We start from the raw sequence: 12844 nt of genomic DNA on the forward strand, positions 1-12844 counted from the left end.
CAGTCCTCTGCTGGACAGCCTCGGCCCCCTGCTCTGTCCAGGCCCCGTCGGGGGGGGGGGGGGGGTAGGGCGGGGGACTGGGCAGACAGGCCAGCACAGTCCCTGCTCATGTGGTGCTGACCTGTAGCAGAGGGGCGACATGAGATCAAGGAAGCAAGCAATGAGTTACTATGATACACTCCGCAAAATAGCGCAGTGGGAGAGGAGGGCGCTGGGCTGGCGAGGGCCGAGGGATCTGAGTGGGCAGCTGGCTAAGGAAGCAGGGTTAAAGTGCCTGGCAGGCGGGGCGGGGGCAGGCTGAGGGTGCTTTGTACCCAGCCGTTGGGTGTGCAGGCAGTGGGGGTGAGGGGTGGGGAAGGGGTGTCTGGACCGTCTGAGGTACGAAGGGCTCACAGAACTGTGCTTTGGGGGATGCAGGACGGTGGAGTAGGTAGGAACCGGAGCCTCTGAACTGCAGGCGTGGTCAGCATTGACCTGATAAGTCAAACTCCCTCCCTGAGTGTCCAGACCCAAGGCCAAGCCAGGGCCCAGCTATGAAGCGGCAGTAGAGGGGACCGCGATAAGCTGGCTGGGGCACCACGGGTAGGGCGCCCTGCTGTGTCCGTGGTGGGCTCCTACCTCCCCTATCTCAGCCCCCTGCAAGGGCTTGGTGGCAGCCAAGAACAATGCAGAGAATCTCCGGCCAGGCGGTGGCTTGGAGGGGTTTCTATTTATAAGCAGGGAGGGCTGGAGCAATGCAGGGACTGTCGCCTGGTGGTCTGTGGCTTGACCTCCCTCGGCGCCCTGGAAAGCCTCAAAGGCGGGGGGGGGGGGGGGGGGGGGGGAGGGGGGACACAGAAGGCAAAGGGGGAGAGAGACAGCTGATGGGCTTGGGGCCAGCTGACTCCGAGGGGAGGGGCTCTACACCAAAAAGCCCCATCTGCACATGGTGCGTGCCAATTTAAGCAGGCGCGGCCTCTGGTCCCCTAGCCCGTTTGAAGCAAAGATGGGCACACACGCGCACAAGGCTAGAGCCAAGGGCACGAAGCCAGGGTGTGCAGCGGAGCCCCTCACTCTCCAGGGAAACGGTAAGGGCAGCTACGGTGCTGAGCAGTGTCCCGGCCAGAGGGCAGATCTGCAGCTCCTCTGCAGTGAATGTGTGTCTCTGGAGAGAAAAACAGTGACAACCAATCACACAGCATAGCCTAGAATGCTGCTCCCACCGTTAGCCGAGATTGTGCGCGCGTGCGCGTGCACACGCACACACGTGCCTCACAAACACCAGGCCAGGGGGCCGGTCCTGGGTTCTAATTCCGACTCAGTCACTTCCTGGCTAGTGGCTCAAACAGATCCCTCGTGAAAGCTCGCAGGTCAGCTGGGAGCGTCTGTGAAGTGCTCAGATGTCATTTGTCACAAATGTGCTTCGGTCAATCCTAACTAGGGTGCTCAAGTGCAGGAAGAGGTGTTAGAAACGGCTCCCAGGGCCCCAGTCAATCTGCTGTCTGCCACTTCCCGGGACCCCGTCTCAAAGCCAACCCCCCCCCACCCCACCGTCAGAGCCACTTAGGACATAGAGCACTTCATTTTGTTAATTAGAGAGCATGTTTACATAGCAAAGGCTCGCAGCAGCCTCTCGACGGAAAAGTCAAATTGTATTCAGTTCATCTCAGAAGCCCCTCACTCACCTGGCCCACGACTACCTTTGGGTGGGACACTGACTTCACATAGATGTTTCGAGCGACCAGGGACGTGGTTCTCTTTGAGAGAAGGCAAGGCCGAACCAGGGTAGAGTGTGCGAGGAGGGCGAGCCAGGAGATTCCAAACAGTGCAGGGTCAACCACAGGGCGGCCGCCACAAACCTGGGCGAGGGGGCCTGTGCCGGAGCTGGTTGTACCAGTTAATGTCCTGTTGGAAGTGACCCATAGAAACCACGGAGGTGGCGAAATGTGGGAGCAAAGCTCCTTCAACCTCAGGCAGGACAAAGCTGACGGCCTCCCTTTGGAGAAGTACTGATTTGGAATGCATGACCAGGAAAATAAAGCGGGGGTGAGTTGGACTGTCCCATAAGGGGAAGGTGCGAATACCCCTATGCTATTGACTGGGGAGAACTTACAGGGATGGGCAGATGACCCCAGAGAGCGCTGACATTTAAATGTGACTCTGCTTAATCATTTTAGCAGATTCCTTAACCTGGACTCCCTGCAAAGTAAACATTCTGGGGCGGAGGGGGGGGGGTGTTCTGTCTCACCAATGCAGAGGGGGGCGAGCGATGAGTGTGGGAAGGTTTTCTAAAACCAGCCTCCGTGGACGTGGCAATGCCAGAGCTGCAGGGAAGCTGGCTAAGCGCTCCCAGTAATGGGCCCCGCTGGCCCCTCCGAGTCAGTCTGAGAACCACTGACGACATGTCGGGCAGCACTGGCCGGGCACCACCGAGCCCGTCTGACTCAGCGCAGCCCCGCAGGCTTCCCTGGTCTTTCTCTGCCGTGCGCCCCCTGAATCTGGTCCGTACTACCACGTCGCTGGCTGACTGTGTGGCTGGTGTCCGCGCCCCGTCTCATCCTCGACACTGCTTTCACTGTCCTTACCGCCGTGGGGGAACCCAGGACATGCAGTGGACACTGTCTTGTTCGGGCCATGGAGTCATGAAGGGGTAGGGTCAGGGTCGGGCTGCAGGGCCCACTCTTGCCATGATGGTGAGAGCAGGACCCTCACGGCTCTTCTGCCTGCCAGTGGGGGTTCCTTTGTGTTTTGTTTCTACCTGTCCCCCAGAAACCCAGTCCATGGCCTGTCACTGTGCTGCCACCAAAGCACCAGGTATCCAAGCACACCCCACCTCATGAAATGGGCTCGGCCGCTTTTTGCTTTCTGGTCCTGGAACAGACTCTCTCCACTAAGCCTGTAGACCTGGCCGCCACTCCGTGCAGCGCTCGGGGAGGGGCGGGGCTGAGGACGGCCGCTGTGACGTGGTCTTCTTGGCGGGTCACTCGTTCCCAGACCCCGCTGCCTGTGTTCTGCAAAGGCTCAAGCCCCGCCAGCCTCTCCCTGGCAGGCGGGAACCACTGCGCGTTCCTAGTCCAACATTCTGGCAGACTGGGGTTCAGGGGTGCACCTGGGCTGTGCTCCAAGATGACCCCGGCCTTCTATCGCTGTACTCAGCCCCCAGAGGCGCTCGAGGGGCGGGGCCTTATCTGGCACAGTACAGCTGCGATGCCTTATGCAGAGATGTCACTTGCCACCTCGCTGGAGGAGTAACGCAGAGAATTTGAGGTCAAGGGGTTCAGCCGAACCCAGTTCTATTTATGAAACAGAGCCCAGAGGGGCACCTGAGGGGTGGAGGCCTGGGGGTTGTCTCTCTTCACATCCAATGTGCCCTCCCTTTAAAACTAGGCTCTCCGCCAGCGGCTTTCCTACCAACACGACGCAGGCACCTGGGGATCCAGCCTGAGCTGAGAGGGGGCTCTCGGGCCCCGCCCAGTGGCCCCCATTTAGTGGCTGAGGGGCTTTACGAGAGGACAGGATGGAAGTAGGTGACAGGCCGCCAATTCTGCACAGACTGAAGACAGAATGCACTCCAGAAGTCCCAGACTCTCCCAGAGGCAGCACCCGAAGGTGACGGCAAGCATGGAGACCCAGACTGTGTACTCAGACCGCAGAGGCGTGGGGGGAGGATGGCCGACCCTGGACACGCCAGGATCCAATTCCAATTCTTAGCTCTGCTGACAGCTGGTTCAGGGAGGACTCCTGAAACCCAAGAGTGCTATATGGGATGGAGCCTCCTCTCCAGGGGGGGCAGATACCATGGGAATGCAGTTGGGAGAACCAGCTCCAATTTCACCCCACTGAGTCAGGATGCCTGGCCTGCAGCCTGGGAGTCCATACTGGACAATGGGTTCCTAGTGAGTTCAAGTCTGGTGCACAGCCAGGACTCAGGCCCCAGACGGGCTGCGTGAGCCGCAGGTCAAAGCCCACTTGGGCTACCTGCCTGAGACCAGCCAACAGAACCAAGATGGTCAGACGGGGGTCATGTGACAGATTAATATCACATGTAAACCTTTTTTATTAAAACATTGTAAAATACAACTTTCCAATATGCAAAACTCTAAAAGGCCCCTTTTTAACGCCCCCTCCCCCCCCAGCCGTGGACTCCACCCAAGCACTGTACCTTCTGGGCCTGGGAGATAAGGACGGCTCACCCCGACCCCTGCTGCCCGGTCTGAAAGATATTGCCTTCTAGGGGACGCAGTCTGCTCCACAGGTTCTGCTAGCAAGTGCTGTCCAAGTCCAGCCTAGTCTGGCAAGAACAGGGCTGCCCTAAGGGTTATCGCACTGTGGCTGAGAGTACTGGCACAGTCACCAACGTCACTTGTCACATCCTGGAGATAAGGGCCACCTCCTCTCCAGGGTAGGAGCTGTGGGACACACAGTGCCCAAGTCACACGGAGGTCAACAAGGGCCTTCAGAGGCAGCACACTGTTGGTCAGAGCTCAGTCGTGGCGTCTCTCCAAGGCAAGGCGCCAGCCAGCCTCCTCCTGGCCTCCTTTCCACAGCTGCCTCGACCGGCCCCTGAAACCCAACTGACGCCACTGCAACGGGAGTTCAGCCGCCTCCACCCGGTCCCAAGGGCCAGCGTGCCCTGACACATGACAACTGAGGACATGCTGAGGAGGCACCGAGCTGTTACCTCAGGAAGGTGGCCCTCCAGCATTCGACTCCTCTGGCAGAAGCCCTCTCTCGGGATGCCATGCTGGTTACTTCTGGTGCCATACGTTGCCGGCGGATACAGACGGCTGTGGGGCTTCTCAGAGCCACACAAAAGGGAGTACCTTTCGCCGTGGCTGTAATCTGAAGCCCCACATAGCTTCTGTATCACAACAGAACAGAACAGTTCAACAGAACTGGCAAACAAAACCGAAACCCAAAACAGACAAGTAATCATTTTTTGGTTTCTGTTGTTTCTTTTTGGGTGTGTGTATGTAAAAACGCATGTGTGCTTCCGTGTGGAAGGTCCATTTGAGAAGTCTGCTTCAGAATTTCTCTGTGGGAAGGAGCTGAGAACGCAGTCAGTCAGTGACCGGAACGCGATGGGACGCTGACGACGCCCACTCAACTTCTCCATCCACCAAAGCCTTGGACAGACCTGCAAGGAAGCACCGGGGCGAGGGGGACTCAGCCGTGGCTTCTTACTGAGGAGGACAGGCTCCTGTGCTTATGCTACTGACGTGCTCACGGTTCAGACCCTGCATTTTTAACGCTGCTGCAACGCTACCCAGAAGCATCCTGTGAGAAGCATCCAAAACGAAGCTTGGCAATGGCCTCGAGGCGCGTGCTCGGCAGAAAGCCTCTGAGACTCACGGGGACAGGCAGAGCAGCATCGCTCAGGCCCTGGCTCCTCGGGAAGGCACATTCTCCTCTACTGTCCTCGACAAGGACGTGGTTGCCCTCCCTCCTGCCTGGTTTCTTTACGAGGCTAGCCAGTCCACCGGACCCACCGCAGTCAGAACCCCAACCGTGACCCCGAAAGCCCAGGCTCCCCAGGACAAGCCTTAGTTGGGCAAGAGTCTCCCCAGCGGACACTGCTGCACACAGGCACCAAGCACAAGATCTTCGCTCGCTGTCTTTGCACACACCACACTTCCCATCCTTACTTAAATGCAAGCCAGGCTCAAGCCGGGGGCAGCACTTACGAGTTAGACGATCCAAAGCTGAATCCTGCAAAACACAACGAAGGTAAACAACAACAGATGAGGAGGACCAGCTCGGACAGATGTAACACTCGGAAGGCAGATGCGGGCCCTAGGCCACACTCCCCGCCCCTGCCTGATTTCCTATGGAAAGTCCCCCACGTCCACACCTCGCCTGCTGGATGGGCAGAAGGGACCGGAAGAAGTGGCTCTCTTTCCTCCAGAGACGACCAGCTCCCTCAGGGGAAAGCTCTTGGAGTGGAAGCTGTGCCATTTACATATTTTAAGGGCTTTGCCCTGCTGCGCTGCCGGGCAGGGTGGCAGAGGGCAGTCTGTGGCACAGAGCCCATGTGTGTAAGTAGCACTGGGGAGCCCTCCTCTTTTTCTCCCTGTGCCTCGAGGCTGCACCTGCTGCCTTGGTAAACCCCAGAGCTGTTTGCTTCTTCCTTTGTTAATGGACGCTGCCCAATGGTTCCCCACACGTTTGCTGGGGTAAGACAGAGCCAGATGCAAAGGCAGTCTGGGCGTCTCCACATGCCACCTTTTGGGGTCTGTTGGCATGGAGTTTGGACCCTGGTTCAGTAAGACTGCAGTATTTTGGTTCTTAAATCGTGAGAGAAGATTTAATCCAGCCAGTCATACTCTTTATTTGGTAGCAACCAGTACAATGTTACAAGTCTAATTAAAACCTAAAAAGAACATTTCATTTTCAAATGGCTCTCAACTTTTAAAAATAATACAGGATAGCCAGGTTAAAAAATAAAACAACAACCCCAAAGCCTTCACCACCAAAAAGCCTCGTTTCTTTGGGAAGAAAAGGCCTCCCGTGGAATGTTCAATGCCAGCACGGGAAAGGTAGGCGGTGCTTGTGAGGGAGGAATGGCTGCCTACCTACCTCCTCCACCAGATCCAAAACCAGAGAAGCCAGAGCTCTGCGTCCCGAAGCCAGACGTCTGCTGGGACAGTGATCCGAACGTGGGCGCGTTCTGACTCGCCAGGGTGCCGAAGGACGTGGTGTTGCTGCTGCTCCCAAACCTGGGTTCCAGTAAGACGGGAGACTGTGGTGAGGGGCTGCTCTGTCACTGCCCACGAGAAGACCTCGGGCCACTGTCGCAACTCAGGGGGCCGGGCAGACGTGCTCACAGGGGACTGGCCTCGGCTGAAGCAGGCGGCCGCTCGGGAAGCACAGAGCAGAGATGTACCCCGTTTGGGGAAGAAAAATACTAGAGGACATGGGACCCAACCCCGGTCGAGTACCCGCCTGCTGCCTAGGACCAAACGTCAGGCCATGTGGGAATGAGGCGGCACCCATCTTCTGGCACTTCCTGTCTCCAACAAGGCTGCTGCTCCGCGCCACCGTTCTCTCTTTTGTAACTCCCCCTCCCCTCTCCTCTCTCTTCAGTGCTGCTCTGGACGGGGCAGTCTCTGCCCCCCGGATAGACTGCTCACACAGCCTGCTTGGTCAGGGACTAGCTCTTGGAGAGGTCTCCTTCCAGAACAGGCACTAGTCAGTCCTGGTCTATAAAAGGGACCCAACCAGCCAGGCAGCCAGGATGCACATGGGGGAGCCACACGGACTCCCAGACGAGTTTCCTCTGAGCAAAGAACTGGTTTCCAGCCACTAGATAAAACCCCAGGAGCCCAGTCACCCCCAGCCTTCCCCAAGCACACGGCAGTGTGTGCGAGGCAAACTCGGCGGGAATCAGGGCTCAGCCAGCCGGCCAAGAACACCAGTTCCGTCTCTGCCAGGTCTGCTTCAGAAGCGTTACTCAACTCTCCTCGCTGGGGCTTCCCTGAGAGCCAGACCGCAGCACATGAGCACCCCCTTCCCCGTCTTTACGTGGTCTGTCTGCAGTAGCACCACGGTGGGTGGGAGTTAGGTGTCATTGAGTTGATTATGACTCAGACGCCATGTGACAAGAGGACCAACGGCCTCATGAGGTTTGCTTGGCTGTAATCTTTAGGGAAGGGAGTCCTGGTGGCACACTGGTTAAAGCAGGCAGCTACGAGATCGGGTCGGTGGTTCAAACCTGCTTGCTGCTCAGCAAAAGAAAGGTGTGCAAGTCGGCGTCCATGGAGATCGCAGTCTGAGCAACCCCGTGGGGGCAAAGCGGGGATTCTAACTTGGTGCTGTAGGGCTGCTCTGAGTTGGAATTGGCTGGCTGGGCATGGAGTCTGGTCATCTTTACAGGAACAGATTGTCTTGTTCCTGTGCAGTGGCTGCGTGGACATGAACTGCTAACCTTTCGGTTGGCAACTAATGGAGGGTAAACGGTCTGAGTCAGCGGTCAGGGTGTTGGTGTGGCCCTGGGCAGGAGGAGGACTGCCTGTTAGTGGGTGCAGGGCTCTTCTGGAGTACTGAGAATCTAGACTCAGACCATGCAAGTCTATGAATATACTAAAAACCACACCATACATTTTAAAAGGATGAATTTTATGACATGTGAATGCTATCTCAAATATTTTTTAAATTAAAAAACAAATAAAGCCCCCCAAAAAAGATTAGGACAAACCCCCCTTCTTCACAAATGTCCCTGGAAGAGCGTGCTTCCCCTCCTCTGCCAAGGGAGCAGGAGCGAGTCAGCAGAAGGTAAGGGGGCTTCACCCACTCATGAAAAGGGGGTCAATGTGTGATGTGGACGCCAGGGTCACATGACCTTTATGTCCTATCGTTGTTTTCACGTAAACTCTTTGGGTAGGCCACTGTGTCCTCTCGTCTCGGAAGTTCAGTGCAAGCTTTGTTCATGGAGGCCACAGGCAGGCAGAGCCGACCTCGGTTATTTACAGAACACGCTCCAGTCTATTTTCAAGATCAAGATGCCATCGTCTGGCCAACCGCGTCCAAGGAACCTTTCCAAGTTCCTCAAATAAAATCCTCCCGCTCCCCAGTTTTGCAGCCAGTTCCATAGGCGAGAGGGCTATCAGTCACTTCCAGGTATTACTAGCTCCCTCGTCTGAGAGACTGCTGGCAGTCACCCCCACACAGATTTCATGGAACTCTGTGGTCTGCACAAAGAGCAGGTTCTCCTTGGGGTTTGGGGCAACCAGCCGGACGACAAACGCCCAGGGTGAGCGTCTCAGGGAGGGTGTGTGTGCAGTTGCAGGGACAGTGGGGAGAGCTGCATAATGTCCACTGGGGCAGGGGGGAGGCGTGCGGGCTGGGGGCTCACGGGACTGTGGACAGACTGACCGCCCTGTCAGAGTCAGCAGCAGGGACATGCGGAGTCAGTTGTTTGCTGGCTTCTAGGGACAGTGAGTAATGGGAAATCAAGCAGGTGAGAACGACTCATTCAGAACTCCCTCACAGGAATGACCACACAGGGGACACCCCCCCCCCCCCACTCCCGTCTCATTGGTTCCAGCTCTCAGCAGCCTGTGAGACAGGGCAGAACCACTCACAGGTTTCGGGGTGGGGTGGAGTAGGGGGGTCATCTTTACGGAGGCAGGCAGCCTCACCTTCCTCCCTCAGAGAGGATGGCGCCTTCAAACTCAGGACCTGTGGGTGGCGGCCAACCACTGTGCTATCAGGACTTCCTTCTCACAAGGCATGATGGTTTACACTCATGGAACCAGCTCTACCAGGAGCACGGGGCGCTGACGCCCCAGGAGAGAGCAGCACTGCTGAGGTCAGCAGAGCCAGGCTTGACAACAGGAGGGTCTGGAACCTGCCGCAAACTGTTAACTGATTTGGGGGCCGGGTGTCAGCTCACAGCCAAGAGGTGGGGAGAACATAAAGAACCTTCTTTTCAAAACAAGAGCCGTGGGCCCAGCTCTTTTGGCTGACGTGAGCAGTTGGCGTCCCCTGGTCCCTCCGGGGGGCTTACCCGAATCCACCAGCGCTGGCAGCCGCAGTTCCTTCTCCGAATACTTTGCCTCCCGTAGAGCCCAGAGGGCTTGTAAAGGCTGGGGCTGAACCGAATGCTGGCACCCCTCCAAACCCAGGGGATCCCCCAAAAGTAGGAGGGCTGCCAAACACTGGAGCAGCACCGAAGCCACCTGAGCAAAACAGAGGCAACAAAGAGGAGCAGGGAGAAAGAAAAGAGACGGGAAGAGAAGACATTAAGTGGTAGGAAACCAAATCAAAAGAGGGAAAAAAGGGGGAAACACGATGTTAGAAACGCAAATGCAAATAACCCTACCATAGGGCAACACCTTTCTATCAGCAAACACACCTTACTGAAACCCACCAAACCACGCGGCTGAATCCCTCAGGAGGCGTGCCTGGGAATTCTAGCGTGACCCCGTGCTTGACCCAGGGACCCCCAGGCCCTTCTGCAGGCAAGCTAGCTGGATGTCACCGACTCCTGAATGGCCACTGAAGACCAGACGACTGACCACCAAGGAGCAACCTGGTACTTGGCTGGCTCTTTCTCGGCCTGAGCCATTTGACGCGTCCTCGTGGAGAGTGCCAATGCCTGCCCAGCGGACAAATGACTGTTCCTCATCAACACATGCTGCAGGGGTCGTTCCGTGCAAGGCCCTTGTGCAGACTCTGCTCGGTGACAGCCGAGCTGCCGAGTCTCGGGCTCCAGTGTCGGCCAGGGCCTTTACTTATTTAAAGCCCAAGGGCTCTCACATGGCTCCCAGCCCCCCTCTCTTCGTACACAATAATAAATGAATTAAAAAAGAAACCGCTTTCTTTCTGCAGTCAGGAATGACTCCTCCCAAAAAAGCACAAATCAAAATGTCTTCCTTGGAGGAAGTTTGCTGCAGAACCCCAAGAATAACCCAGGGACGGGGATGGCGGCAGGTGGGGCAGAGCCACGCTGTGCCAGGCCGCAGTCTCCTCAGGCGGGGAGATGCCTGGCAGGTTGGGAAGATGAATGACGCCCCCCACCCCCCATCCTTTCTGCTTCTCCAAGCTAGCAAAGCTTAAGCCATCCAAAGGTGTCTCTGTCACACGGGCGCTCGAGTGCCTGCTGACCAGAGTGGACAGAGCAATGCCGACGTGCAGCTCTGGAACTGCTTACAATGAGTAATGATCGATGAACTAGCTGCTAAAGCGAGTAATGTGGGGTCTAGGAACCGCCAGATGAGCAGCTTTTTTCAGAAGCCAATCCGACGACACATCACCACAAGCTTCTGCTACTGGTGTCAGGCAGGATCTAACACTGCATCTGAACAGCTAGCGGCTACCACGTTTGCTCAGTTATTTTGAGACCCAAATGCTTTGCTTTATTTACCACTGAGAGGGGCAGCACAATCGAGAAGGAACTCTTTGCTAAGCTCGTGTGGGGGGCATCCTGCTTTTCAATCTTGAGTGAAATTCCAAGCCGTGATAATGGAAACTGCTGGGTTACAAATACAACAGACTGGAAAAAAAAACCAAACCGCTAAAAAACCCTCGCGATTGAATTATTTACAACCGGTCACAGATCTCGTTACACTGTCTTCTTCGACACACAGTGCTTTATCTAGTGCCTTCCACTCAACATTGTTTAGACTTCTTGGTGGGAGGCGAGTGAAAAATGAGAAGTGACAATGAAACACAGGAAACTGGACAGTGGAGCCCAGGACAGTCATCACGTACCTACAGAGAAAATGCCCCCAAACAATGACCCACCTGGCCCACGGCCTGATGCGATGGCTGCCAATGGTTTTTCTGGCTCACTGAGGGGGTGGACACCGTCCTCCTGACGCTCAGGGGGACTGGGTTTTATTAGGGACCATATTTCCACAATCCTCTTTTCCAGAAGAAACAAAACCTTAATAGCCATCACCAATAACACAGCTGCTAATTCACCGAGGGGCGGTCGGCTCTGGGCCAGGTGCTTCACTGCCGTTCATCTTAGCCTACTTCACAGGTGAGCAAACTGAGGCTGGGAGAATGGATGTGTCTAAATGTAACCAGCTGCTAAGTGACACTGCTGGGAATGTCACCAAACAAGGGGCCAGCAAACTTCTGAGGTGGAAGAGCCAATTCTGTCTCAACAATTTAAAGATCCCTGAGAGCCATTACTAACGTTTTACAAACCAATGAAATCACCACGATATGAAAAATATCCTTTATGTTTTTCAGTTTTGCTTCAGAGCCACAGATAGACACTGGAGAGCAACATTGCCACATGGTTCTCAAGCTGCGGCAGGTCGCTACCCCCCCCACCCCACGTCTACGGAACCTGTCACTCTGCTGGCTCCTGCGACAGGGACATCACGGATGCTCTTTTCAGTCCCTCCCCTAGTCTTTCCTTTCCACCACTATCACGTTCTGAGGCAATTACATTGATGGGAAGATGAACATGTTGGGATTTTTTTTTCAAAGACTCTTCCAAACTATCAACGTGAAAATCATTCTTCAGGCCAGCGTTGGTAATCCTGACACTGACACAGCTGTAGAGCAGCCGGTGAGGGTAACACTGCCTTTCCTTCCAGAGAAGGCGCTCTCTGGGGCGCCAAGCCTCCATTGCAAAGACTCTGTCACAGACAAGTGGGGCTTTGGGGCTCCTCCCACCCGTGCTTACACATGGTGGGCTACTAGTTCATTTATCTCAGGTCTGCCAGAGTCCTCAACCAAGGTGGTGCCATGGGTCAGATGTTCAAAGTGGAAAGGTATTCTACAAAGTGGGAGAGTATTTTTTCTTTAAGACAGATAAAAGAAAAATACAGGGGTCAAATTTTCCAATCAGCTGGAACTTGACCCCAGGACAAGGAACCACATATAAGGACAATCACAAGCACCAAAGAGAACAGCATCAGATTCTTAAATAATAACAGTGACGTCCTGATGATTATTAACGAACAAAATACTTTCAGTCACAGATGCAAATCTGCCTTATTAGAACTTAGGCCAAAGCTCGTTGGGCGCCATCACTTTTAGATCATCCCTGGGCCCAGGGACGGTCCAAACAAACGAGGCTGCAGCACCCACTTCTCAAGCCATGGGGATTCGAGGCAAGGAGTCTAAGAACCTGACAAAGAGGCTGGCCGGCCCAAGCGACAGCTGTGAATTAAAGGGCAGAGTATTGGTAAACACGTGCAGTTTAGGCTCTAAAACCCGGCCATTCCAGGTCCCCCCACCTGAAGCCAGAGCCAGCCACCCACGGGGAGTGCGCACAAGCACGTGGAGAAACCCACGTACGAGAGGGAGAGGCGCTCTGCCTGTGGGAACAGGGGAGTTTGTTTTGAGAACTGCGTTCTTAGCACAGTCTTCCCTCACTCCCTTCTGGACACTGTGCACCTGATTG

General features: G+C 55.6%; 1 protein-coding gene across 3 annotated transcripts in view; it reads right to left on the minus strand.

Annotated features, from left to right (window-relative positions):
- Nucleotides 1–4100: 4100 nt before the first annotated feature.
- The window catches only part of NUP214 (nucleoporin 214), a 93304-nt gene continuing 84560 nt past the window's right edge, over nt 4101–12844 (minus strand). For 2 of the 3 annotated variants that reach the window (XM_075560621.1, XM_075560618.1), the window contains 4 exons: nt 9485–9656; nt 6556–6695; nt 5664–5688; nt 4101–5116 (listed from right to left, as the gene is read on the minus strand). In XM_075560621.1, coding sequence (XP_075416736.1) covers nt 5083–5116; nt 5664–5688; nt 6556–6695; nt 9485–9656 — 371 coding nt within the window. In that variant the 3' untranslated portion in view covers nt 4101–5082. The remainder of the gene's footprint in view (nt 5117–5663; nt 5689–6555; nt 6696–9484; nt 9657–12844) is intronic. The other variant, XM_075560619.1, reaches the window with a different exon arrangement.

The sequence above is a fragment of the Tenrec ecaudatus genome, chromosome 10, assembly GCF_050624435.1.
Source record: "Tenrec ecaudatus isolate mTenEca1 chromosome 10, mTenEca1.hap1, whole genome shotgun sequence".
Taxonomy (NCBI): domain Eukaryota; kingdom Metazoa; phylum Chordata; class Mammalia; order Afrosoricida; family Tenrecidae; genus Tenrec; species Tenrec ecaudatus.